Source organism: Gnatocerus cornutus, chromosome 10 (assembly GCF_029298725.1).
Source record: "Gnatocerus cornutus isolate USDA-ARS CGAHR chromosome 10, icGnaCorn1.1, whole genome shotgun sequence".
In the NCBI taxonomy this organism is placed as follows: Eukaryota; Metazoa; Arthropoda; class Insecta; order Coleoptera; family Tenebrionidae; genus Gnatocerus; species Gnatocerus cornutus.
In genome coordinates, this window is record NC_142242.1 from 5,615,154 (window position 1) to 5,641,663 (window position 26,510).

At 36.1% G+C, this 26,510-nt stretch overlaps 4 protein-coding genes across 17 annotated transcripts; 1 reads left to right on the forward strand and 3 right to left on the reverse strand.

Annotated features, from left to right (window-relative positions):
• Positions 1–761: 761 nt before the first annotated feature.
• LOC148167408 (uncharacterized) lies at positions 762–9,884 on the forward strand. 5 transcript variants are annotated; one of them, XM_088048189.1, is made up of 23 exons: positions 763–1,431; positions 1,620–1,735; positions 1,786–1,881; positions 2,083–2,300; positions 2,349–2,539; positions 2,975–3,673; positions 3,715–3,912; positions 3,959–4,087; positions 4,140–4,494; positions 4,790–5,198; positions 5,287–5,554; positions 5,652–6,120; positions 6,168–6,307; positions 6,356–6,472; positions 6,524–6,682; positions 6,733–6,981; positions 7,027–7,195; positions 7,245–7,371; positions 7,417–7,800; positions 7,849–8,086; positions 8,135–9,418; positions 9,464–9,670; positions 9,713–9,884. In XM_088048189.1, the coding sequence occupies exons 2-23, from the start codon at positions 1,638–1,640 to the stop codon at positions 9,755–9,757; spliced, it is 6,249 nt and encodes a 2,082-aa protein (XP_087904315.1). In that variant the 5' UTR covers positions 763–1,431; positions 1,620–1,637; the 3' UTR covers positions 9,758–9,884. The 5 variants fall into 5 exon arrangements, with proteins under 5 accessions (XP_087904312.1, XP_087904315.1, XP_087904313.1 ...); XM_088048187.1 differs by having other exon boundaries at positions 768–1,431; positions 5,248–5,554; XM_088048190.1 differs by lacking the exon at positions 4,140–4,494 and adding an exon at positions 4,518–4,608 and having other exon boundaries at positions 777–1,431; positions 5,248–5,554.
• Positions 9,885–9,944: 60 nt separating this feature from the next.
• LOC148167409 (rho GTPase-activating protein conundrum-like) lies at positions 9,945–15,193 on the reverse strand. 4 transcript variants are annotated; one of them, XM_088048194.1, is made up of 10 exons: positions 14,809–15,192; positions 12,381–12,515; positions 12,090–12,331; positions 11,929–12,041; positions 11,623–11,880; positions 11,268–11,572; positions 10,878–11,222; positions 10,632–10,833; positions 10,368–10,584; positions 9,945–10,161 (listed from the first exon to the last, which is right to left on the reverse strand). In XM_088048194.1, the coding sequence occupies exons 2-10, from the start codon at positions 12,463–12,465 to the stop codon at positions 10,069–10,071; spliced, it is 1,860 nt and encodes a 619-aa protein (XP_087904320.1). In that variant the 5' UTR covers positions 12,466–12,515; positions 14,809–15,192; the 3' UTR covers positions 9,945–10,068. The 4 variants fall into 4 exon arrangements, with proteins under 4 accessions (XP_087904320.1, XP_087904319.1, XP_087904318.1 ...); XM_088048195.1 differs by having other exon boundaries at positions 10,069–10,161; positions 10,310–10,584; XM_088048193.1 differs by having other exon boundaries at positions 11,623–12,041; positions 14,809–15,193.
• Positions 15,194–15,254: 61 nt separating this feature from the next.
• Positions 15,255–17,769, reverse strand: Rlip (Ral interacting protein). Of its 3 annotated transcripts, none has more exons than XM_088048062.1 (6): positions 17,554–17,769; positions 17,343–17,472; positions 17,087–17,295; positions 16,390–16,651; positions 16,164–16,341; positions 15,255–16,118 (listed from the first exon to the last, which is right to left on the reverse strand). In XM_088048062.1, the coding sequence occupies exons 1-6, from the start codon at positions 17,612–17,614 to the stop codon at positions 15,303–15,305; spliced, it is 1,656 nt and encodes a 551-aa protein (XP_087904188.1). In that variant the 5' UTR covers positions 17,615–17,769; the 3' UTR covers positions 15,255–15,302. The 3 variants fall into 3 exon arrangements, with proteins under 3 accessions (XP_087904188.1, XP_087904187.1, XP_087904185.1); XM_088048061.1 differs by having other exon boundaries at positions 17,527–17,769; XM_088048059.1 differs by having other exon boundaries at positions 17,524–17,769.
• Positions 17,770–17,809: 40 nt separating this feature from the next.
• Positions 17,810–26,133, reverse strand: LOC148167411 (la-related protein 1-like). Of its 5 annotated transcripts, XM_088047115.1 has the most exons (14): positions 25,383–26,133; positions 25,162–25,331; positions 23,015–23,074; positions 22,533–22,934; positions 22,363–22,472; positions 21,678–22,310; positions 21,427–21,625; positions 21,255–21,377; positions 20,799–21,007; positions 20,585–20,745; positions 20,149–20,537; positions 19,954–20,096; positions 19,202–19,350; positions 17,810–19,147 (listed from the first exon to the last, which is right to left on the reverse strand). In XM_088047115.1, the coding sequence occupies exons 1-14, from the start codon at positions 25,789–25,791 to the stop codon at positions 19,116–19,118; spliced, it is 3,189 nt and encodes a 1,062-aa protein (XP_087903241.1). In that variant the 5' UTR covers positions 25,792–26,133; the 3' UTR covers positions 17,810–19,115. The 5 variants fall into 5 exon arrangements, with proteins under 5 accessions (XP_087903241.1, XP_087903240.1, XP_087903239.1 ...); XM_088047114.1 differs by having other exon boundaries at positions 20,585–20,742; positions 25,162–26,133; XM_088047113.1 differs by having other exon boundaries at positions 25,162–26,132.
• Between the last annotated feature and the right edge of the window lie 377 nt (positions 26,134–26,510).

A 26,510-nucleotide genomic window follows, 5' to 3' on the forward strand; every position in this document is an offset into this window, starting at 1 on the left:
CTTTAAAATTCTCAAAGAACAACCAAAAGATCTGCTGGAAAATTTAAATAAACAATTATAGCGTTTATAAACACTTGAATAATAGTATAATTATTGGGCTATATCCATAAGTTTGTATCCAACTGAAGGTTGCGGAGTTACCGCGAAATTCAATTTGAAAATAATTAGCGAAATGGCGCTTTTGTTTCTTCTGATCATATCGTAACGAGATTTTTAATTAATTAAATAAAAAAGAAACAACAGCAATTAAGCTGGTTAGTACTCACTTAAGGTGGACTTAACTAACTCAAGATTAAGCAGACGAAACGCGGTGCGAATTTCAGTTAAGCCAGTTAAGTAAACAATGAAATTTTAAATTCGTGTTAGCACTGACCAACCAATTTAGCTCGAATTGACTAGAATTCGGTGGACTAAATTGAACAAATTTGAAGATAAAACGAAAGCAGATAACAGGCGTCGGTACCTTAGTCCAAGAAACCCGGACCTGATTAAATAAGGGGCATATTTGCAAACTTCCTGGTCCTCCAGCGGTGGGGTAAGCCTATTATGGGAGTATTTACTTTTCCAGAGCTCTTTTTAAAATTAGTGAAAATATTTGCGAATTAAAGAAAGGAGGAGACGAACATGAAAAACGATGTGCAGTGTGTGTGTCTATTTTTGGTGCTCCAATAGAGTCCAGCTAGTATAATTAGTGAGAGTTAAAGACAACATATGCTAGCAATGTTTTAATTAAGACTATTGAAAAGGTTTTGCGCGTTGTTTGTATTTTTATGTTTATTTAAGAGCCTGTCAACTCAGTTGTACACGTCGTGTGGTTCCCCGCGGTCGCTCACCTTTTTTGCCCAAATCGTCTTAAAGGTGCATTTTTAGCTTTTTTTTTTAAAAACATAGAAAAGTGTGTTTGTTGCCAAATTTTTTAAAACTATCTTAGACACATTATGAGGGGCTATTTGTCACATCTAAAATTAAGTCCCAATCTGGGAGTTGTATATAAATTACGTAGTCAAAGTGAAAATTAAAATTAAATAAAAATATCGCAATGCGTAAAGAAAAAGTGATTGTTTTGAAAGCAACTGGCGTCAAACATTGGATCGCATACGCTTTCAGGAATGAGTGTTGCTTATAAGATTTATAAATTGTTTGGCGAACATCCTGAAATTAGGTGAGCACGGAATCTGATTGCGACGCTGACCGTCTTCTCGTGTCTAGATTCAACGTGTGTATATGTTCGGTTAAAAGTGCTGTATATCCAATTATATACCAAATATTGGAATTTTTCGAGAATAAGAGACTGTGTTAAAGTCGTGGTTGTTCTATTGAAGTGGTTACGTAAGTGCACGCTTCCCTGGACCTATGAAAATTGGATATAAACTAACTAGTGATTTACCATTGTGGGATTACTAGTAACATTTTTCGTGTAACAAATACACAGTAAGTAGTTACTTTAGTATTCCTAATTCTTTAATTTAAATCAAGTCAGGGTCTTGCAGCAAATACAAATGTGCTGATGCTATATATAGATGGAACTCACGACCCAAGATGTTGCAGTTGTAAATTGTGAAACCCTTTTTCTCTCTGTTTATTGCGAGCTTCATCCTTCAAACTAATTTTTTTCGCAGCGCTGAAGACAAACCACCATGCATCACATGTACCCTTCGGTCAAAGGCGACCCTCTATGTCCTTTAGGTTTTCATCCACAAGTGAGATGGCCGACAAGATGCAAAAGATGTTTCAGGTAAAACCATCCATTTCACGTCTTCATCGACACTTCACACCTCATTATAGAGACTATAAAGAACATGGAGGGAGACGAAGGGATGAAGATTCCTTACGAAGGGATGAGACTACAGTGTCGACACCAAGCTTATCTTGGAGCTCAAGGTATTAATTAATTTTTTTTCACACTTTGCTTTCTTTTACGCCGAATTTATAAAGCTCTTCCCGTGGCGTAGTTGCAGCTACGAAAATATCGCGAAAAAAATTGGTCTTTAAGGTTCAGATTTTCCCATTACGGTCCTACATAAAACAAATTTTTTTATTGTTCGTCGTTCTTCTACAACTCTTCTATTTTATTTTTGTTAGGAATTCTGACAGTGAGAAAAGACGTAGTTGGGTCTCAAGCAGCAATCTAGCATCCGACAATAACTCAGTAACAAGCGAAAGTAATTACAGTAATCCTTCCTCTTGGACTTCTACTCCAGATTTAGGAAAACTAGAAGATGATACACAGGCTGTAACCACCGTTAGTATAACATTACCAAAAAGAAAGCAAAAGCCGATTGACACGGGGCAAAGAACAGGTGCGTCTCCAGTAAGAACCAACAAAAAAAGAGAACAATTGTTTACAGTTTCCGATAGTTTCACCGTTAAAACTGACAAATCATCGATATTTAGTAAAGGCGATAGTTTAGCAACGAGAGCAAAAAAGTTACAAGCCATCAAAGAAACAACAGATGAAAAAAATAAAAGGATCCAAGTAAAAGAAGTGAAAACTATTTCCGAGGAACCAAATAGTCATGATGTACAATTTCTTATTCAAGTAATTAAGTGTTGTGTTATGTTAACCCTTGCTGTCCTATTCAGTAATTTAGTAGCTTGTAGTTTTGGAAGGCTTTATTTTGAACCTGTTTTTTAAATTTTAGTTTTTAAAGAACTTTGGGATACAATGAATAGGAGTGGTAAGATGCATGTCCGCCAGAGTCATCTCCTTTACTAAGAAGAATCAAAAAACATGTCACAATGTCGTCATTTCACAACTGTTTCTATTAAATAACATATTGATTTTACGCACCATGCACGTGCTTGTGTTACTAATCAAACAATAATCCTTCTTGTGATACATTGATTCTGTGCAATGCAACTTTATGACACCTGTGAACAACAGAACCAGTGTAGAAGTGTCTACTTATGAGCTGCAAAGCTCCAGCTCATGGGTAGACGTGTTGACTCTTCTAACACCACCGTACGTCTTTAGGTAAAAAGAAAACCTCAAATCCAAGCAGTGGTGGAAGATCATCATTCAGAACCAGATGATGATGCTGTCAGTATAGCAGGAACTGAAACAACGGACACTACTTTGGTAGATGCTCACGACTACGAACTCAGAGACCAAATGGAAAGTCTACGCAAAGAATTAGAAACAACTAAAGCAAAATGTGACAGATTAGAACGAGAGAAAAGTGATATCCTCTTACGGAGATTAGCAGCAATGGAAACAACCACCAGTAAAACCACAGCGTCTGAAGTCCTCAAACTCCAACAGAAATGTAACGAACTACAACAAAGTCTTGAAGACTATCACGACGAAAAAAAAAGTTTATCTCTGCGAGTGAAGGAGTTGGAAGAAGAAATAGAACAAAGACCAACCGCCCAATCTGCGCAAAAGATAGCGGATGAATTACGATCAAAACTTTTAGCCGCGGAAACACTCTGCGAAGAATTAATGGATGAAAACGAAGACATTAAGAAAGAGTTAAGAGAAATGGAGGAACAAATGGATGAGATGCAAGACAACTTCCGAGAGGATCAAGCCGTGGAATACACTTCTTTGAAGAAAGAACTTGATCAAACTACGAAAAACTGTAGGATTTTGTCGTTCAAACTGAGGAAAGCTGAGCGAAAAGCGGAACAATTAGAACAGGAAAAAGGCGACGCGGAGAAGAAGTTGAAAGAGGTACTGACTAAACTGACTGAATTTCAGTTAGTTGTTTTTAGATTTCAGGAGGACAATCAACGTTGAGTAACTTAGAAAAAATGAAACAGTTAGAACAAGATCTGAAACTAGCCAACGAAGTGTCGATAAGGCTACAGAAAGAACTAGATGACGCGAATCAGAGACTCCAAGCCGAAGAAACAACGAAAAAGAAAGCGCCGAAGTTGGGATCAATCGGAAAGTTCCCTTCAGCGGATGGAGTGAGTACTCCTAATAATTGTCAGGTTTGTTAGTTTGATTTTATAGAAAGTATCTCGAGAGTCTCTGACTAGAGGAGGTAGTCAAGATGATCCCGCTCAACTGCTTAGAGATCTTCAAGATTCAATGGAACGCGAAGCTGATTTAAGAGAACAACTGAAATTTGCCGAAGAAGAGGTAACTATTGAAACGTTTGTTTTTTTAATGTAATTTTTTTTTATTGGGTCAGATTAATAAAAAATCATCTCGATATGGACATTGTAGATCCCCTGAATTGCATATTTTTGAGCGCAAATCTCCTTTAGTTTTGTTTAATCCTGTAAATAACGATGTGAAGGAAAAAGTTACTCCTCCAACTGAAACGAAACCTTTTTCAGTCTCTACTCAAACCTTGTTTTGTTTAGATACAGCAGAAGCCGAGACACAAACTGCTTTTAATAGTTGTGTACAGTCTAGTCAGACAGATTTGTGTGAGCAAATGTGGCCACCACAAACTTTGATTTCATCCATTCAATTTCACCATCTAACAATGTCTCAAATTTACCAACCAGCAAGAATATTTTCTCCAATGGCTACGTTGATGGGTAATACTTTTTCATAATTGCAGGCACAAAATTTACGCAAGAAAGTGTCAAGGATAGAGGATGATAATGAATCTTTGGTTTTGCAGCTGAAGAAAATGGCTACTCGAGCCAGAAGTACGTCCATCGACAAAATTATGCTGTGCATTGCATGATATTAACAAAATTGGTCGTATATTCCAAACTTCCTTACTAATCTTCCATTACCATTTTCTACAGTTGCAATTCTTACTTTTCTTGCTTAAGTTTTATTTTTGGCTTTTTAGCTTTTAACAGACTTAATTCTTGTAATTATTAGGTCGTAAGTTAAGTCCTACAAATAACATAAGACTGACCCCAGAACCACCTTCTGAGAAAGGTGACGTGTCCGACGACGAAGATCCCGCTGAAATCAAGTTACAGTTAGAATTAAGCGAACAAGAAGCTTCTGTTCTTCGACGCAAAGTTGAAGATTTAGAAGCCGACAATGAGAGAATCAAAGCTAAAAACAAAGACCTACAAGACAAACTCACGGCTAAAGCAATCACAAAGCGAACACTTCTGAGCGGCGAAAAAGGCACCACTTTGCAAAATCAGAAGCTCAAAGTTCTAGAAGACGAATCCAATGATCTCAGAAAGAAGCTAATTGAAAAAGAAAGAGACTGTGAAAGACTTCACGCGGAACTAAGTCTAAACCAAAAGAGAAGTAAAAGTGTTCAGAAAAGCAAGTAAGTAGTTAACATTTTCATTCGCTAACTTTGTACACATTTGGCCCAGGTCATTAGATCTGGACCAACAAACTCTTGATTTAAAAAGGCAACTGCAAGTTATTGAACAGGAAGCTAGCATCTTGAGAAACAAAATCCAAACACTTGAGACCGAAAATGAAAAGCTGATAACCGAAAATAAGAAATTGCAACTTGTTCGCGGCACCAAGAGCTTGAAATCTGATAAAAACATCGACAAGTACATCGACCAAATTGCATCCCTGGAAATCGAAATTTCTGATAAAGACAGCAAAATTAAAGAACTCGAAGAAAAAATACAGAAAACTGGCAAAAACGAAGCACTTCCAAATCTAAAAGTAAGAAAAAGACCAAGCAGCAGACTGCAAATTGTCAAAATTTGCAATGATCTGCCAAATACTTGTCAATCATCTAATCCTGAAATCATTTTAACAGGATGGAAAGTACCGCCGGTTCGTCGACAGAACGCCCAAAAAAATATCCCAGTTAACTTCAAAAGACCAACTGAAGACAATGGTAAACGATTTAGAGAGCGAAATCGGAGAAATGATCGTAGCAATCAAAACCAGCGAAAACGAGAAAATTAAGCTCGAAGAAGAAATGAAAAATCTCAGACATTCTAACGAAGTCAATAACGCCATGAAAGAATTAGAAGAAATGAGCAAGAAATTCCAACAAATGAAAACTGAGCTTTCCGAAGAAAAAGAAAAATGCGATCAAGAGAAGGCGAAGTACGAAGAACTAAGCAAATCGTATACGAAAACAAAGGAAACTTTAACCAAATCGACGCAAGACAAAAAGAAACTCAAAGAACAGTTAGAAAAAGCCAAAGAAGAGCAAAAGAAGACCAAAGAAGAAAAGGATAAATTGGATGAGGAAATCGCACGAATAAAAACACAATTAAGTACATTTCAATAGTTGCTCAATTTTTTTTGCTAATTTTGTTTCCAGAAGCGGCAGCTTCTAAACAAGACGAACTGTCTGTGGAGACCCAAAAAACCGACACGCTAAAGGTCGAGCTAGAAGCAAAGGAGAAAGAACTTAAGACAACGAAAAAGGAGCTTGAAACCAAAACCAAATTGATAAATGAGGTAAAATAAACTCATCTCTAAATTATTTATTATTGGTTATTTTGACAGCTCACCGAAAAATCCAACAAAGTTTCTGCCCTTGAAAAGAAAGTGAGCGATACTGAGACCAAACTGAAGAAGATCGAAAAGCAAGGAAAAGATAAAATTAAAGAACTGGAAACTAAAGTAACTGCGCTATCCTAATAGTATAACTTCAACTAAAATCGATTATTGTAGCTTGAGGAAGAAACTAGTAAAATCAAGTTGAAGGAAGTAGATCAAAGCAAATGGAACGAAGAACGTAAAAAGTTAAACACACAAATTGATGACCTCAACGGCAAAATCCTAAGTATGGAAACTACTATTGAAAGCAAAAAGAAACTTATCGAACGTTTGGTACTTTTTCTTATCAAATCAACTCCCATAACCTATCGTACTGATTTCAGGAAGAGAATCTAAAGAAAGAGAGAGATTCTGTTTCAAAAGCCAATTCCAAAGTTGGGGAATTAGAAAGCCGCGAAATTACCAAACTGAAAGATGAACTCAATAAGAGCAAAGCGAGTTTGTCCGAAATAGAATCTAAACTCGAGTCGTCGCAGAAGAACCATAAGAATCTAGAAGACAAGCTGAAGAAGTATGACGCAGAGAAACTAAATCTCGAAACAAAAACCGGAGAATTAGAATCAGAATTAAAGGTACTGAAAGGGTCTTCATGGTAACTACTATAATGTTAATTTCAGAGTGAAAAGAAGAAGTTTGACGTGATGAAGGCAAGTCATGATAAAGAAAATAAGAATAGAGAGGCAGAGCTGTCGTCTTTAAAGAGTAAGATAAAATCTTTAGAACTGAACGCGGGAGTTGGCACTAAGAGACTCGCCGAAATCAAGCAATTCCAAGAGACTATAGATAGTACGTCTTTGATTTTTCTTTCCATTATCTATTTAAGTATCTCTTTCAGAATTAGAGAATAACGTAAAATCAGAAAGACAGAAATATGACGATCTGACTGCCAAATATGAAATTCTAGAAGAAGAGCATGTGGCAACAAAAGCGAAGCTCGTCATGGAAAAGGAAACTATAAAAAAGTGAGTCCCCAATCCTAAAAACCCAAATCACTTCTTTCATTTTAGTCAACTTTCCAACACAAAATCTGAGTTGGAGGACCTAGAAACCGAACTGAAAACATTACGGGAAACGTATAACAAACAACACGATGAGTGGATTAAAGAAAAACTGAGCATGGAAGAGAAGTTGAAAGATTCAGACAAGAAGACCACGAATGGTAACGATTTGGAAAAAACACGTCTTAAAGCCATGCTGGAAGAGAAGCAATCAGAGTTGGAACAAGTGAAGAAAGAGAATGATGTTATAAACGACCAGATTGAATACATGAGGAGAGAAACAGACGACTTGAAGAAAAAACTCGATGACTATGAAAAAGTCAATAAAGTTCAAAGGAATATCACCGCGGATTCTTCAGCGATGGAGAAAGAAATCAGACAGCTGAAGGCTAAGTCTGTTTTAAGTTAACATTTCGACTTGTTTTACCCCTTTATTTCTAGATTAAGCTCTATTGAAAAGTCCAAAAAACTAGAACTTGGAGAGTACAAAATGAGGTATGACAACCAAATAACCATTGTCAACGGCGAACTCCAAATGCTGCAAGGTCAAGTGATGCGATTCAAGCGAGAACGAGACACTTATAAACACATGTTGGAATCGGCCCAGAAAACCATAGGAGATTTGAAAAACTCCCCCAGAAACGCCAAAGACAGTGCCCTTCCCATTCATTACGACGAGGTAAGCTTCTAATTTTTAAAAATCTTCCCTATAAACATGAAATTCTAGCTTGAAGAATCAAAAACCAAAATCGCGACTTTGGAGCAACAGATCAGTTGCATGGAAGACGAACTTTCAGAAGCTCGTTTAGAATCATCCCGACTCAAGACCGAGCTAGTTTCCGAAAGATCTTCTTGGGAAATCAAACTGTCTGAGCTTCATTCCCGCGTGAACGAACTAGAAGAAGAGAAAATTCTTAGCAGCGGCCGAACGAAAATTGTTGGGTTGCGAACCCGCATGGAGCTCGCCTGGCAGAAAGAACGGGAAGAACAGCAGCGGTTACTGCAGGAAACTGCTACTTTAGCTAGAGATCTTCGACAAACACTGTTTGAAGTAGAACGGGAGCGCGACAAGGAGAGACTTGAATCCAAACGCAAACAAGACCAATTCAAAAAATCCTCAGAGGAAGATCAAGACGAAAACAAGAAGAAAATCACAGAACTGCAATGTGACTTACTTGAATTACGAGACGCGCATGCTAAATTACGCACCACAAACGAAAAACTGCGTAGGGAGAAAGAACGGTACGAGAAGGAACGAGAAGAATACAAGTTGATGGTGCAGGGAAAGAAAAGAGTGAACCAAGAAGACGATAGGAAATTGAACATTTTGATCGAACAAATCGATTATTTGAAGCAGATAGCCCCGGAATTGTTCTTTTCGCGCGAGAAAGAAGCGACGTATACTCCAACGCCGCCACGTAGAACTAGAAGTAAATCCCGCGAAACCTCCCCTGCTACGGATCGTCGCGAATCCTCCCTATCACCGGAAGATAAACAACAGGAGATTCAGTCAATTATGTCAAAACTAGTTAATACAGCTGAAGATATCCGACGGCTTCAGAAGTCTTCAGAAGACGAGTACGAACGTGAAAGAATTAAAAGGAGCATGGGAATGCGGCGAGCGACTTCTACTGAGCACGAGAGCGCGATTGAGTCTAGATATAGTGGAAAAGCGTACGTGAAACGGAGAAGCACTGATGGAAACCTCCACCGAAGAAGTTTATCTCTTGAACATACTATTGCTCAGAACGATCCTAAGATTTGGAAAAACGACAATGACAGTATGTCGAGTTTACAGTCTTTGGATATGTCTTCAGATACCGAAAGATGGGCTACCAGAGACACCAGTTTGGACAGCCGTCTTTCTGGAGGTTCCACTCAGAGCGATTTTACAGGCGAGAAGAAAAAGAAGAAAGGTTTTATAGGAAAACTAAAGAAATTCACCAAATCGAGAAGCATAGATGATCAAGACCCTGGAACTTTCGCACCGAGCAAATCCTTGTCATCTAAGGTTAGTTGCATGGAAATATAACGAGTTTTTACGTTTTTTTTTCAGCAAAATTCGAGTTCTGAACTGTTGGACGAGAAAGGTAGTAAGAAAGATCTAAGAGAACGCATAACGGGCATTTTCAAGAAAAGTGGGTCCTCGTCAAGGAGCAACAGTGTTGAAAGACATGAAATGAGACATGACACGAGTTCTACACATCGGCCTTTGATGAGGAATGGCAGTGGTGGGAATTTATCGTCTCGCGCATCGCCAGCAGTAAGTAAAACAATCAAGAAAGTATCAATTAGTCGTTTCTAGTTTCAGGAACCAGAAAAGACAACAAAAACTAGAAGAAACATGTGACACAATTTCCATTTTTTATCCCCTAAATTTCGTGTTTTTGTTGTTTGCAAACTAGTATTTCCTCTTAATAGAAGTGTAAATTATATGTTTGTAAAGTGGTTCTATAAGTAAATTCGGTATAGAAAAATGTGTTTTATTTCCGCGGTCACAAAATAGGGGGAATGGAAAGGAGAAAAAAAATTGCGAGTAAAATTAAAAAGTAAAATTTATTTTGGCACAGAGAATTGGTTACCAAGTATTAAATATGTCACTAATATTAACGAATGTATAAGGTACGTTATTGAGGAATATTATGTATTTCGACCGTCGATTTAAATATAGAATTCCTTTTTGATCCTTGGCGAACTTATCGGTCCAGCTTCGTACTGCGTGCTACTTCGGACTAATTTGGTTTTACCGCATGGCTGCAAAAACAACAAAGTTCAGTACACTAAATTTGGGCCTATAAAAAAACAGTGCGTAATAACATAAGGCCGGTGAGAAAGTGAGTAGGATAGAGTGCAAATAAAGCAGTTATTATATAAGTGAACAAACAGTAAAAACAAAACACACCGTCACCTCTATTTCCCATACCAAACCCACATAAAATGATGTCTATAATACAACATACAAATCTTTTTTCTCTATCCCTACTACTATCCTTTTTATCTTGGGCTTTTTTTTGTGCTTCTTTAGCTTGGTATGCTAAAGAATGGGGAATTCGCCATAACTTGTCGCCTGCACGCAACATAGTTTCGACAATTCCACAGCACACAGCTGCTCCATGAATATGTTTAGCCAACTCTTCTTGTGTTAGCTGCTTCATTATCAGTTTACTGCCATTATCTCTACAATTTCAACATTAAAAAAAATCATCGCATTGCATCAGTTCTACTTCGGCAATAACAGTCTTGCAGGAAAAAACGATGGTGCTGTAATCATTGCGACGTTGTGCAAGTTCATCCTGTTTTGTTTTTCATGCCTGACTACGTTAAGGAGAAATTGCAACAACAATCTGTAAGTATTTCTGTGCTCAATCGGAAGGAGGAGAACAAGCAAATTGAGGGCGTGTAATTTGTCGTCGTTATTGGGAAGCACTGGAATTACAAATTAGAAAGGAACAACCAAATCAATCACTTACAGCTTGTCTTGTAAAACATATCGAATAACTCCATTGTGAAAACTGGATCTGGCAGATCCCTTAAGAGTTTCTTCAATACTCCTGTCAACTCGTGCACAGTTGCTTGTTGAAGTAAACTTTCCACTTCTTGTCTATTCGTGAAAAACTTCGATTCAATCTCACTGCACAAAAATTCAAGTTTCTGTTTCTGGCCCGCGATTCGTAGAATTCCATCTTCGGCAACGCAACGAGTATTCAGTTGATTGATCACACTTTGGAAGATTCTAGGGACCATGAAGTTATCTGTCGGTCTTTGCATGTCCCGCATGACAAGAGTTGAAAGATTAACTCCAAAGACATTACCACCTAAAATAATACATTAGTCTAAGAAGTGAAGAGTGTAAAAACAACCTTTGAGCTTAGAACTGGCTTTTCGTTTTAGAACCAAAACTTTGTGGTGATCAAATATAGCGATCAGTTCTACGTATAGAAGAGGTTTAAGGTATTGATATTCGCTATCAGTGAAATGATCGATATCCACGCTTTCATCACAAGACTCGAGATTTTCGGTCGGTGGTTCAATTTTGTTCTGTTTCATAAAACCTTCGAAGCTGAGGATCTCATTTTCATCGCCAGAGATGTAAACTTTATTACTTGCTAGTTCGAAGCTGTTTTGACTTTGTGACAACTCCTTGCTTAGTTTGAGAGGTTTACTTCTGAAATTAAAAATTTTACGTTTTAATTTTGCGAGTTTAAATTTACATACTCATAGTTATCTCCGTTTCGGTTTTTGAGAGGTTGTAGATGAACTTCGGTCGTGGGGTCGCTCCCACTTCTTTCTCTTTGGGGTCTCGGAAGAGTAGAGTACTCGTTCAGCGGCTGGTAACCTTTCAAAATGACATTTTCGGAACCTAAATGAGCAACGTCTCCCTTATCATTACGACTAAATTTTTTATTTTGTAAAGGTTCGCTGGAGGTCCATTTTACTTTAGTTTTCAAAACTGAATGACTAGATTCCAGGGAACTATAAAACAGATTTAGCCAAAATAAAAATGTTTGGGGGAGGATATACAAAGGAGGTAAAGACGACAGTTGTTGATCCTCATCGGAATCATCATTTAATATTCCGACTGAGTCTAATGAATCAGGTGTGGCACTTCTAGACCTTGTCCCGGTGCTTGATGTCTAAAAACCAAAAAAATCATCCAAAGACATAACTTAAATAGAGCTTACTTCTACATTCCATGCTACATCGCGTACATCCTGTCTTTGTTTTCGCCGAGGTTGTCTGCTATGTAAAGTTTTATTGAGCGTTCGTATTCGCGACTTGACCGTTTCTGCTTGTCTTTCGGTTAAATTTTTTTGTCGCACGGAATCATTTATCACATTTTCGCTGATTTCTTTTCCTTGACTATGCAACTTCGTCAAGTCGGATAAACCGACTTTGTGGAGAAAATCGGCTGCTTGCTCCGCTTCTAGAAGAACAGTTTTACAAAAAAACGAACAAAAACTTTTAGGTGGTACCATTAGGTACTTGTTCCTCCTCGATTTCTATTTCATTAGCGTCTTTTACTTCATTTATGTAGTAGTTAAGAGCTTCAGATTCCATAACGAGAACAACTATACGACCTTCATTCTTGCAATTCTTTCTTCGCACATCTAAAAGAAATGTTTTAGTAGACTGTCTGTACATTACGTGGAGGTTTCTACTCGGGAATCGTGAGATGTAATACTAATTTTCCTACAAAAATGTGCTCTTTTTTATTGCGCTTGGTAGCTGCAGATTTTTTTTGTATTTTCCTGGAAGACAATTTGTGTCGCTGAGCAACTTCCGATTGAATTATCTCGCGCTTAAATATGTAGGTAAACACAATTATTCGCTGAATTGAATAAAAATCAACAGAGTTCATGTTGCGACAGACTTACTCAGCCAGACGAAGAGAAAGGGATGCGTTGTTGCAAGTGTAATTGTCCGTTTAATTACAACACAATTAACGCACGTGACTGTATAAAATTTCAATATTTATCGTTTACAAAAGTCAACACTACCAAGAACTCTATCATTGAACTTGCGGAGTTAATTTCTGCGTTTTGACATTGAGTCTAAATGAAACTTAAAATTTTTAAGAGCCGACAAAGACGTGCTGAGTCATTAATATTTCTTGATTGTAAGCACAATGTACACATTATTCGAGTTCTTTCGCGATGAATTGTTCAAATTTTTTCTCCTAATGAGACTTTCAAAGGTCCCCAAATTGCCTCCTTTCTTCGCAAAACCGGAGCAAAGTCTACTACGTATCTCCGGGTTTGAGATTATCATAAATAATAAAAACAGTACAAACAGCTATAATTTACAACCTACACGTTCTCTGTATAGATTTTTCTAAGTTATAGCAAAACATGACGTCATCTTTGAAAAGCTTGGAAAAAATCGCACGTGCACATACAGAGTGTTGCAAAAAATGGGAAAATTTAAATAGACCGACACGACTAACCGACATTCATTTTGCGGTACCATCGTTTTCGATGCCGTTTTTATCCTCATGGTTTGTAGAAGAACGAGATTGCTTTCAATACGGTTTTTATTCTCATGCTCTGAAGTTCGCAGAAACGAAATGTTGATCAAATGCTCCATATCAAAAATCTAATCAAAACTTTAAAACAAATTACTTCATTTTTTAAAAGGAATGTTCAAACAATAGAAAATCGTTAAAAATACTTAAAAAAAGTGGAGATAATACGTAATACCTCGTATCTGTTAATTAGAATGTTCGTTATAAGCGTGCGTTTTATAAGCACATTTTGTTTTCATGGTAAAATAAATTTGTAAAGTGTTACTTATCGGGAATGTTTGATAATACACAAAATAGAGCTAAATTAGTTTCTTTGTTTGATTAACTGATTCACCCATGCCAACAATAGTTTTAAAATTATTCATAGTAAAATCGATAATTTGCTAATGACTAAATTTCACGAACGCACTAAAAGTAGCACAAATCTTATCAGTTAGCCGACACGTCTTATTAATTTATAGTCTTATTTATTAGAGGTATGTGTCATGATTCTCATGATTATGATTTAAGTCGTGTTGAAACTAGCCTCATTAGCAAAGAAATTTTTTTTTCACCAAAATACAGATCAGCGTATCAAATATTAAGTAAAAAAAAAACAACTCATTTCAGTATTTTACTTTAGGCATGGTGGTGTTTTCAAGAAAATAATTGTCTCTTAAATTTATTACGCTTTAAATCTATTTTGAATAGTATAATATGCATAATACTGTTTAATCACTCAATTAAAGAGCATGAAATTAAAACTGCAAGAAAAAATATCAGTCTATTTTCACGAAACGCTTCAAAATCAGAATTTTTAAAAGCTTCAAGTAATATTAGTTTTGTGCACTTGTAAATACCAATTATTTTCACGATAATAATGAATAGCTCATAAAGTGTTCCAGCATTAAAAGTGATTTTAAAATTTCTTAATTACGGTGAATTTCATTTTTTCACTTTCTTGCCTACAATCTGTTAAGTTCTAGTTTGGGTCAATGACATAATTTTGATTTTAAGCTCATTCAAGTGTTGAACCAAAATTTTTCTTGCTTAACCTTGAGCACGCGAACATTTATTATACCTCCTCCATGACAATATTGTAATCTAATCTGGTTTACATCTTGAATCAAAATATAAGCAAACAGAATAGAATTGTAAAATGGCAAAGATATGAAACAAGACCACTTTTGATTAAGACACTTTCGTACTTAAGTCAGTAAACTCTAGATACAATAAGACTAAAATTTCTGGGTTAAATTACAGCTAACGGTGCGTGTAAACGGATTCATGGCAGTTTTGCAAATTTTTGCATGAACAGTTTGCAAAACTGCCTCAATAACAACGTGGGAGGACAATTTGAATGAGGTCAAAAAAAGGAAACTTAAAGTTGAGGAACTCACCTTTGACTTAAGTCACTCCAATTTAAAATACTGAAGAAAATTGCTTAACAATATAATAAAATGAACAATGTATACACACTAAACACTTTTAAACAACAACGGATCTCTTATCTTTATTTACTTTCTTCCTCAGGCGTCAACACAACAAAACACTTCGCTCAAAAATGATGTCAACTTCAATAAAAAATTCACGTTAATCAACTTCTTATTCTAAAGACACATTGGCAACAAACTAATTCAATTCACTCCCCACTGAAAATAAAAACAACACGCAGAAAATGTTAAACCTATGTAAAAATACGTAACTATCCTAGTACATAAGTACAATAGAAACGCCACTGGCGCCACCTTGAGACTGCTCGCACTGTATTTCTAGTTGCATAGTTTTGACTGGTTGTGACCTACAGACCAATGTCAAGTAAAACTTTCTAAATTTAAAGATCATCAACTCATAAACATTTATTTATACAGGTTACAATAATACTGGTAAACAGTTACGATTTGGAGATTATCTGCGCTTTGAGTTCAATACACATCTCTTGTTCTTCTATAATCTGCCTGACCAAATTGATCTTCTTAATTTGAAGTATCTGGTTTTCTTTAAGGAATAAATCCATGACTTCATCCAGATTTTCGTTCGGGACCATTGCTAAAGGCGGTACATCCGTAGATAACTGATTTTTCAAGATTTTGATCTGATTTCGCTCCTCTTGAATATGTTTCAATAGAGAATCTTTTAAGACATGCAAACCGTCGTTTTTTAGTTGTAAAATGGTCAAGGGGTGATCCAGTCTTGATGGGGTGGCAGCATGTTGTTCTTCAACACTCTCAGGGGTCACGTTTTTCGATTTTTCAGTTTCAGGTACACTGGATAAATTCTGATGGGTATCACTGGTCTCGGAAATTTCTTCCTCTGGTTTTTTCACTTCTTCCTTCTCCTCGATGGGTTCAACTTTCTCGGCAACTTCTTTATCTTTGTTGGCGCTTTTCAGCTTACGTTTTAGTTGTGTGATTATCCTTTGTACTTCCCAAAGGAGTTCTTCTCTTTCTTTTGATATGCAACAAACATTCATTTCTTTGTGGATTTGTGTTAAAAGAGATTCTTGTTTCTTTAGCTCTGTATCGATTTCCTGAGGATCGTCAGGCAATTTCGCGCCTGATTCCAAAGGAGGGACATACTTTTCTATTCTTGTGGCAGGAAACAACGCAGGGCAATGATGAAGTAAAGCGTGTAATAATCGTGAAGAACAATGAAAAGTGTGATTGAGAGCAGTGGATAGACTTTGTTTGTTCATTTTGTTACACTTCTCCTGAAAATGCAGAGTTAAATTTTGAAAGCGATCCACTGATCTTACATTTAAGGAAACGTTGTGAAGATGAGTAATCAGCCAAGCAAGCAACATTCTGTTGTGGGATGGCAAGTTGTCCACCAGAATCTTCAGATGCTTCTCTCTAGTATTCAAATTAAGAATAGCTCCAGCTTCTTCGAATCTAATCAAAAGATCGTTCGTAAAAACTGGTTCTGGCAGATCCCTAAAAACAGAATGTCAGCCACGTGTTTTATTGACATAGAACAAGCACCTTAAATACGTTTTTAACAGACTTGTGATTGTAGGAGTATCATAATCGCTTAAATTAATATTGCCCCGTTGATTGTACATCTTACGAATTTGTAAAACTTTTGATTTTGTTCCACTAATCTTATATATACCTTCAAATGTCATTCCTATTGATTCTACGTAGTCTATGCATTCCCTAACAGGTAGGGGAATATCAACACCGTCATGGCACTTGCTTCTTTCCACAGCCAGTTCTAAAGTAGCCCCAAATATCGGCAGAATATCTAAAAAAAATTTTTTTAGATACTATGCTTTTAGAAGCCAGATCCAATATTTTGTGTAAATCAATTAAATTATCAGTCAATGTATCGACGAAAAATTAAAGTATTAAAGAGCGGACTTAAGAAACTGTTGAGCTGCAAGAAACAATAGAGCTGGAAAGTGAACAAAGAATATGATGAAAAAAAAGAAACAAAACAGGAAGAAACAATCACAAGAGAATAAAGAACAAAAAGTGCTCCGCTCTTTAATAATAATAAATTATGAATTCGTAAATTTTTTGAGTGTGAAATAAGATCTACCTCAATTAAACCGTAAAATGACTTACTAAAGTTAACAGGTCATCAGAATGAAAATTCTCATGTATGAATAAAAATGAAATTAAAGTGTAGAATATGTCATGTGGCATGTTTGCCCACTTGGTGTCAACAAAACATTACCACCAATGTCTGCCGATTCGTCCAAGGACTGCTTTAGCTTTTTGGTTTTTTCATTTTTAGCTTTCTCCTTATCAAGTTTTTTATCATTCTTTCTATCTCTATCTTTTTTCTTGTCCCCATCTTTTTCTTTTTCTCTAGATTTGTCCCTTTTCTCTTTTGTTTTGGTAGAGAATTTGAATGACTTGGCTTTCTTGGTTTTTGAGGGACTTCTAAAATTCGGTGCAAATTGCATGAGGAAATAAAAAAGTGTAATTACCTAGATTTGCAGTTTTCATCAGCTGAGCTTTCCCCTTCTAGTGCAGCATAGCCTTTATCTTTATCTTTCTTCTCTTTTCGTTTTCCGATTAAGATATCTTTTTTCATAACTTTATCATTTTCGTCACTATCTAAAAACATAAGAAGTGTAATAATTAAGGATGGTTCACTGGATTTATTACTACAGTCGCTATCATTATTGCACTGTTTACTTAATTCCGAGGCGTAGAGACCTGGGAAATCTTTCATTACATCAGGGCTATCGAAATCCATTTTGACACTTTTTCGATTGTTAATAAATAAAATCACACACGTTTTTAAGATTTTTATAGCCAAGCATGTCGTTGTCGATATCAATCAGCGATGGATTAGGGTTAGGCAACACACAACAAGAAAAGTGACAGTTTGTCTGAAAGACATATTGGAATCAATATGGAAGGAAGTAGCGGGAAAATTGAATAAAATTCGTTTCAGTTTTGTAGTTTTTTTTATACTTTTTACGTGTTACAGGAAGACAAATCTTTGACCACACTTCCACAACACACTTTACAAACTAACTTAAATTATACAATAAATGCAAGGAGTTGAGCAAAATTAAAAACATTAATTATCACAAGATTTATGTGTTTTTTTATCTAATGTTACGACCAAATTGTCGAAAATGGTGTCCAATTAGACAAAAGAACAATTTTTCACTATATTATAAAGGATGATTAATTCTCTAAATACACGAAATTACGAAACACAGTACAAAAGAAAACTCCTTGCGTTGTCCTATAATTTTACACTCTATAAACATACCAGTAGGAATTAAATTATAAAAATATATCCAAGAGTAAATGACACCTAAAAGTGTTAACAATATAAAACAAATCGGATTTAGTCATATTAACAAAAACAAATGAGAGTTCAAGTAACAACACCTTCTCCTAATCTTCCCCTAATCGTACAGTTTATCAAAGATTACTAATATAACTTATACATATGTATCTTCAAGCTACACTGGATTAGGGGCGAACGTTAAATAAAAAGAAAAAACAATAACAAAAAAGTAGATGGGCATTACACTAATTTTTTTGGAGGAAATGCATACCTAAGTAAATAAGTAAAATTTACCATTGTATGATTGCCATTTTCAATGAAAACTGCAAACATTCTTAGTTCAACTAAAATGTACATTGCTTATGCACAATAATTATTAAAAACAAATAAACTTATGAAATCTCACCTAAGCAGTTATATTGTGTAGCCCAGCTACGTAATGCTTAATATATTGATACACACTAAAGCGAAAAAAACAGCCTATTTTTTATAGTTTATATATGGAAGTATTGTGAAGTGAGCCCATAATTGTTTTAATCATTATGTACACGATATACCAATTATTACAGTACAAGTAATTATGATTCCATCAAACTCACACAAAACTTTATAATGACTAAATCATACACGATTTTAATGTAACCGATACGGCCTCCACTGACATTTATAAAATATTGCGTTGCATAGCTATTTATTTTGTAGTTACTAGAAAAATATGAAACTATCAGTTATTTTAAGGCAATGGCACTTAACAACACTCGCGAACCTAGTTTACATTTTTATACATTAGTTATTCATTTTATACAAACATCAGTGCTGATAGTTTTATAATTAATTAACTTTAAATTATAACTATAATTTAAAATATTATAAACTACACTTATAATTTTACAAAAAAGACCAAGTAAGGTTGAACTTTAACTTGGTCACTTAACTAGAACACTTGTTGGAACTAAGCAGCATTAGTGGAATTTTCAAGTTTTCCTGTAACAAATCCTAAATAAACCAAATTGTGTATTTACGTCTAAAGATAGATACCGTCTGTTTCTTTCTGTCGCCAAGATTCAGCACTATTTCGATTGCTTTTACGGCCAGATCCAAAAGATTGAGTACGAGCCCTTCCAGCAAATTTTAAACCTATCCCAGCTGGAGCACTAGTTCCAGGCTGAGCGTGAGCAAAATCATTCCTAGAAGAAAAGATAATCTCATTCACTTCGCTTTCAATCTCTTATTTAACACTCGTTTTTATTCAACAAAACAAAATCGTTTTATCAGTATCAACAGGGAAAGTCAAGGTGTAGTCGGTTGATCACTTAATACGCAAATAAAAAAGAAATAAATGTTAAGAAAATTTAATCAAAAAAACAAAATAGTCCAATACAATATAAATACATGTTTACTAAAAAAAAAGTATTTAAAAATTCAATCGAATTAGGAACTCACAACCATAGCTTTCTTCGCAGGTTACAATAGTTCACGTAATTAACTGCCCTAATAACAAAAAATCTAAAACCGGATATAAATGCAGTTCTAGAGAGACTTTTGATAAAACCGATAAAAATTCGTATAACATAAACTCTACAAATGACAACTTTTTGGTCTGATTTTTTGATTTTATGCTGCAAGGTCGTTATAAAACCCAAGATCCAAGTTGTTTGTGAATCAAGCCAAGACCTTTCCCCATTATTACCAATTTTGTTAGCACAACGATTTGTGTTTAGACTGTATAAATCGCCCGCAACATAAAATCTACACAGTCTTGTTACAGTTCTATTTAGCCATGAGCTTACCTATGAGCAACATTACTTCCTGAAGAGCGTCGGCCTATAGAGCTATCATCGCGTGATGTTCCAGGTTCAGCGTATTGTGTTTCGGAGAGACTGCGATTACGATTTTTTTGTCGATATTGAGGGCGTCCGCTATCATTTATAGGCTAAAAAAAAAGAAAATTCAACGCTGAAAAATACGTTTTCAGATGTTTTTACCTCAACAACTCGAAAATCCTCGATGCTCTTGAATTTGGATAAATACTGCTTCAGAGTTGGATTGACTTGTAAATTGCTGCTAAATTTATAATACTTCATGAACGCCCAAAACTTCTCTAATCCGTATAACTGTCCGCTTTCATAATCTCTAATAGTTTCCTCTTGAAAGTCTTCGTACAAATGTGGTCGGAATTTCACTTCAAGTCCATATGAATAAAATCGAAACAGACATTCTAAGCCATAGCGATAGCCTTTTTCCGCGTCTTCTAACGCGATCGTTTTAAATTCGTTATACATCGTACGATTGAAATTTTCACGTAAGAAAAAAGACCAGAATCGGAATAACGTATTCATCTCGTTGCTTTGTCCAATACCGTAGCGTTTACGTTCTGAAATTAAGACAGTAATAACGGATCATCATCTTAATGGAACACACCTTTTAAGCACTTTTGCCGGAACTTATGGTAAGCTTGTTGAGTGAAGTTATTTTCTTTCAGTAGAGCATGTGATGGATGTTGGAACGCTGGTAAGGCCTGTGGTACGCTGCCATAACTAGTTCCTAGATGGTTCTCGCTGGGACTAGTTCCAAAACTACTACTAAAATAACAAGAGACATAGCATCTCACAGGCAACTTTAAAATTAGCAATACCTGGCGGAATTCGTACGAATACGATGTTCCCGGACGTCCATAATCCAGCCGACGTGTTGCTCCACAGGTGGGTTGCTCGAATGCCTAGTTTTTCGTTTTCTGGGCGTGTGGGGATCAGGAACTTCGTCTTTAACGACAGCGTAAAACCTTGGCACATTTCTGTGGCCTGGAGTCACCTTTTTACTTCCAGATGGTTTACTGACGTCAACCTGATAGGAAAATTAGTAATAAGCAACAAAAAAAAATCTGAAATACATTGGTAGCTCTGGTTGAAACCTGTGGCAGATGAAAATCCAGACAGAGCCACCGCCTTTTTAGGCGATCTGGCATGACAAAGTGTAGCGAAAGACACCATCGAGACTTATTAAATTAACTTTCTGCTTAATTACTTCAACTTCAACTTTCTTTCTCGATGGGTGCCTGACTGCGTCTCTTCCTTTTAACATAAAAACTTACCACTGGAGGTGGTGGCGGAGGGACTTCAGGATTTTGTTTTTTGGGCGCAGGCGGCGCCATCTTCTTGAACACCTCCTGACTGATCACATTGACTGTTTTATAATTACCTACTGAACCACGATCCTGGAAAAAACGTGTGAAAAATTGGGTTAATTGATTATGCAGTTTTTACATCATGCCATAAATCTTCTTCGTAGTAGTAGAGTCCATCGTTAATTGCTTGTTCGATTTCTTGTGTTATTTTTACTCTAGTTGTTTTATCGCCGGTGCGATCATAGCCTTCATGTTTAGGGGGACGCGAAGGTGTTTGTGTAACAATTAATAACTTATTAACATCGTGGTCGCTTAATTCGTCTGAATCGTCTTCAGCACTAGAAAAAAATAATTAAAAAGATTGTTGAAGATTGGCGTAAAATTAAGTACCCTTCATTTGAGAAAGTATTTTGTCGGCCGCTTAGAACGCAGTGGTCGATTTCTTCATCAAAATAGAATTCTAGTTCTTCTCTTTCGTAGTTTCTCGTTTTGGTTTCCTTTTTGCCTTTGTTTTCTTTATTTTTCCGTTTGACTTGTCGCCAATTTTCTTCGTCTGTTAAACCGTTATTTTCTTCGGCATTGTTCCCACTAGTGTTTTCCCTATTATTTTCTATGTTATCATTATTTCTGTCGTTGTCTTCAGTATTATTCATATTCACATTAGTCTTATTGTTGTTGTGTTCGGGAACAAATTCAGGCACTTCCGGATTCAAATTTTCTATTCGTAAAGTCCGCGGTAAAGGCGGAGGAGGAACTAGTTGAGATGCGACTTTTTTAATATCATTGTTACCGTCCAAAAGAGGCCATTTCGTCGGTTCGTGCTTTGGTCGAACCTTAAATCCTGAAGCAAATTCTATTTTATCCGAACTACTAACAGCGTCAATGATCAGAGGTAAGTTATCAGTCAGAGCTTGAATGCGGTGGAAAGACGCGATCAAAGTTATAGGGAGGTAGCCTTGAGGATCCATTTTTCGTCTCAAGAAAAAGTCTCTCGAGAGGTTTTCTTCACTGAAGTAATACTCGCTACAACGATAGGGAAAAAAATGTTATGAATCAAATTGTTGGGGTGACTTACATTTGGTTCCGGATGTACTCTTTCAGTGTCGGTTTGTCTAAATTGCCATAGTTGTTACTATTGAAGTAAAAAGTGCCCATATACGGAACTACATAGTTTTGTGTGGCAAACTTGAAGAAAAAAAAATTACCATAATGATTCTGAAGGGGAGTAGATGAGTAGGGAAATACCTGGGCATACTCCGCGGGAAAATCTATATAATCTGGGTCACTCGGCATTCTATTGCTTGGTCTATTATAAGTGGTACGTCTGCCTCCCCGATTACGTCCTCTACCACGAGCGGCTACAGAAGCCGGTCGAGGATATCTGCCATTGACTTGAGGGCCATCTCGCAATTCGGCCCTCCAGTCTCTATCACCGTCACTAACAGTCGATTGTGCATCACGATCAGGTCGTCTTCTCGGTGACTGATCTTTTTTATGAGCCTTAGATAAATCGATTTCTAAAGGTACCCACTTGTGTTTCGCCGATCGTTTCTTATCCTCGTGCTCCTCATGCGGCGGCGGTTGCACCTTTTCTTTCGGCACCACCGACGATTGGCCTGGAGTAGGATTGTTCGACGCCTTTTTCGACTGCAATATTTTTTTAAACTAAATATTTATATTTTATTCGAAAACTACTACACTGCCAACTACTAAAAATAACTACTGACCTCTAGAGGGACGTTATCACTCAGCGTTGGCCAGTCGCAAATATCCGTGAAGTTGCTGGCCTACAGTTTACAAGGGAAAAAATTGACATTTTATTAAAGTATATCACTAGAGAAACAAGCTTGACGACAAAACGAAACACCAATAATGCGACCAGGAATTGGGCAGAAAATAATACGCGAACTTCTTGCCAACACTGCAAGAGAAGTCATAATTTTACTGACCCATATGTAAAATTAGCCACGCTGTTGCATTATTTTTTAATCAAAACTTACAGACTTCATCTTTATCAATGTTTTAATAAATATTCCAAATTTCACTTAGCATATCATTTTGATTGATATTTCTAAAGTTCGACATTCCTATTTACTGGCTTTGAGAAGGTCAAGTCTACTCTGAATGGTTCCATATGTAAATTGATCTAACTGTTCAATGCGTAATAAACGATATAAATATCACGAAAATAAATTATCATTCTTATTGATAAAAGTAAGAAAAAACGCGCATGTATGATTTAAAGCCTTCAGGCTTAACCCCCAAAGAAATTCCGATCACTCTTATTAATGGAAAAACCTTTGCTTATCACTGGCGTACAGAATACGAATTTTCAAGGACGTTATGAGAATACAAACATATGACATTTAATTACGATCATACCAACATCAAACCAGCTAGCTATTTTTACATTTTTCATAAAACTGATAATGATAACTAAGTCAAATAATTTAATGTATTCCAGCGCGTCAAATTCGTTTCGTTCAATGTCATTTTAATGAACATGAATTTAAACAAAATACGTACCAACTTTCCGCAGGTATACATTTAAAATGAATTAAGATATGAATAAAATGATGAAAACGCTCGAACTGTTGGGTTCGGTAACGATACAACACCATAACTAAAAAACAATAGCGTGTTGTTTCACGTGGCCGTTTTTTATCTTCTACCTACAACATGGAATTGCAGAAATTCGTAAAATTTGACGTAAACATTGGCAACAAAGCGACCACATAACTTACCATTAATATTATCAAAAAAACGCTCTATCGACGGTGATGATTAAATTTCCACCGTTAAAGTAAATGCGCACGTGCTATCGCTAGTGACTTAAGTACTTAGTTCTGAGTGAAGTTAGTACGACAATTTTAAGGATTTCTTGTCCAAGTGAACTAATTATAATTAATTAATTTTCACAATTATGTGAATACCTTTTACAGTCAAGGTTAACTTGATCTTATACCGGCTAACAACGCCTGTCTACTGTTAATAATGTCATTTAAAACTTTAAAAGACTTCCGGTTCAAATCTAGCAACCTGTGACCCAAATCTCTTGAATTTGTGCCAATAAAAATACGCCTTGTTGAAATAAATTTCACTGTTTAATTGCATAATACATGACTTTTATCAAATATTGGCGATTTGACGTGAGAAGCGCCGACCTGAACGTCACGCTTTGGTGGCTGCGCTATTACATCTCGTACATCCTCTTCCTCAGTTCTTTCATTTAATTGACCACTATCGCTCGATATTTTGCTCGATTTTATGCAATTTTTTGTAATGTTACCTAATTAACCGCTTATCGGCGCGTGTAAAATTTTATGGGGTACTTGTTCGTGCTAAAAACTTATGTTCCAGAATTGAATAAACAATCCATTACTACTAAAATGTTATAACTATTATAACGAAAAACCTGTTCCAGAGTCAAGTTACATAAGAAAAAAGTCAGGAGTCAGGAGTCTTGATATTTTATAACCTGAATCAGAATAAAAGTGAAATTATGCTATTTTAAACATCTTAATCGCGTCTAGATGACCCAATTCCAGTTAACACTTGCGTTTTTTTTATATTTACGTTTTTGACGTCTGACATTTGACAATACAATTTGTAATTCCTGCTATAGAAAAAAATGTTGAGGTGAATCGGAATTTCTACTTCCGGTTTCGCCGCATTTTGTGCAATGTAATTGAATAATTTATCGCCAAGCTTGTGAACATAAAAAAATAGAAAAAATATCTCCACAAAAATTATAGATGACCATCTCCATGCACAAAAAATTATCTGTGTAACCCAAATGAAAACTGCTGAAATTGCGTGGAACTGACTGTGTCAAAGCAAAGATCTGTTTGAAACATACAAGTGCAGCACTGACCTTTTTGTTGAACTTGCGCCTGTCTTTGGGGGCTTTGACCACAGCCGCTGCTTGAGTTTTTTGTACAGTTTCCTGTTTCTGTGGCTGTAACACCCTTTTATCACTTGGTTCTTTAGCTGCTACAGGAGCTGCATTTTTGATTTGCCACGCGTTCACTTTCGGTATTGGTGCTGCAACAAACACTTTTTTAGTTTCGGTTGTTTCTTCCTTGGTTTGTGTACTGCTTTGGGATTCTTTTGATGGTTGGTTTTCCAGTTTCTTCGTATTCTTGGGTTGTTTTTTGAACTTGTCATGATTGTCCTTTTTTTCTACAGTACCGTTCACTAAATGTTTATGTTTGTCTTTTTTTAACTGATCATGCTTCCTATCCTTTCGACTGTGGGTTGGGACTGGGGTAAAGGCATCACTATCGTCTTTTGAATCTTGAGGTTCTGGGGTTGAAGTCTTCTCTGATTTGGTTGTTACACTGTGGTCGTTCTTCGTCTCTGCGATGTTCTCTTTGTTGCTGTTATTTGTTTTAAAGTTCAGAACAGCATGTGCATAAGAAGCATTAGCTATATCTGAAGATGTAGCCTTATTGTCAATGTCCTTGGGGACAGTATTTGGTGTTGCTACACAATGAGCTTCCATCTTCAACCTAATCCTCTTGGAGTAAATGCAACTTTCAAGGTTTAATAATATTTTACGTTCAAACGAACAATATGGAGTGTAACCATGTTGGTTTATGAAAGCATGGCAACCACAACTTGATAATATATACCGTCACACGACAACATTTACGGTTATTGTTCAAAACACGTTATATAACACGCAGTTAATGTTTTTCATCAAATTTTTACTAACTACAACTAACTGAATATAAAACTTTTGTTTCTTTCACTCATTCGTACGATAATCACGCCGTGCAGCCGACACTGCTAGTTCTAGTTTAGACCTTTTAGGGATATTTCACTTTCTATGAAGGTTGTCAATGAAGTTTCAGTGCGCGCGAAATTCAAAACCTACCATGTGTTCAACAAAATCCACCACTTTTCCTCGAACTTACCACCGGAGAACGACTAAAATTTACCATCCCCCTAATTACACAATTAAGCACGAACTTATACTTAACACCAATTGATAATAATATCCAATGGCCTAAATTTTTCGTAAAATATACCGACTATCATAAGCAATCAATGACTTGCGGATTATTTAACAATATCCACGACTACACTTCATCATTTATTTACAATTTTACTTCAATTACGATGACTAATTCCAGTTCTAAACTGCAATACTGATTTTTGTTTAGTTTTTAGTTAAATTTAAAAGTTACCAGTGGTGCCACCTTTCCGGTAACAAGATAA

What these genes read in the sequence shown, in the direction of transcription:
- LOC148167408 (XM_088048186.1), top strand. Translation starts at nt 1,638, where the DNA reads ATGCATCACATGTACCCTTCGGTCAAAGGCGACCCTCTATGTCCTTTA. An exon ending in AAAAGTGTTCAGAAAAGCAA is followed by an intron (nt 5,199 to 5,247) that starts GTAAGTAGTTAA and finishes CATTTGGCCCAG; the next exon opens with GTCATTAGATCTGGACCAAC. An exon ending in ATCAGACAGCTGAAGGCTAA is followed by an intron (nt 7,801 to 7,848) that starts GTCTGTTTTAAG and finishes CTTTATTTCTAG; the next exon opens with ATTAAGCTCTATTGAAAAGT.
- LOC148167409 (XM_088048192.1), bottom strand. Translation starts at nt 12,465, where the DNA reads ATGGAATCTGAAGCTCTTAACTACTACATAAATGAAGTAAAAGACGCT. An exon ending in ATGTAGCATGGAATGTAGAA is followed by an intron (nt 12,042 to 12,089) that starts GTAAGCTCTATT and finishes TTTGGTTTTTAG; the next exon opens with ACATCAAGCACCGGGACAAG. An exon ending in AGCCAGTTCTAAGCTCAAAG is followed by an intron (nt 11,223 to 11,267) that starts GTTGTTTTTACA and finishes GTATTATTTTAG; the next exon opens with GTGGTAATGTCTTTGGAGTT.
- LOC148167411 (XM_088047113.1), bottom strand. Translation starts at nt 25,791, where the DNA reads ATGGAAGCTCATTGTGTAGCAACACCAAATACTGTCCCCAAGGACATT. An exon ending in GAGTACATCCGGAACCAAAT is followed by an intron (nt 22,311 to 22,362) that starts GTAAGTCACCCC and finishes CTATCGTTGTAG; the next exon opens with CGAGTATTACTTCAGTGAAG. An exon ending in AGGATTTTCGAGTTGTTGAG is followed by an intron (nt 20,097 to 20,148) that starts GTAAAAACATCT and finishes CTTTTTTTTTAG; the next exon opens with CCTATAAATGATAGCGGACG.
- Rlip (XM_088048059.1), bottom strand. Translation starts at nt 17,614, where the DNA reads ATGGATTTCGATAGCCCTGATGTAATGAAAGATTTCCCAGGTCTCTAC. An exon ending in GATGAAAACTGCAAATCTAG is followed by an intron (nt 17,296 to 17,342) that starts GTAATTACACTT and finishes ACCGAATTTTAG; the next exon opens with AAGTCCCTCAAAAACCAAGA. An exon ending in CGAATCGGCAGACATTGGTG is followed by an intron (nt 16,652 to 17,086) that starts GTAATGTTTTGT and finishes AATTTTTTTTAG; the next exon opens with ATATTCTGCCGATATTTGGG.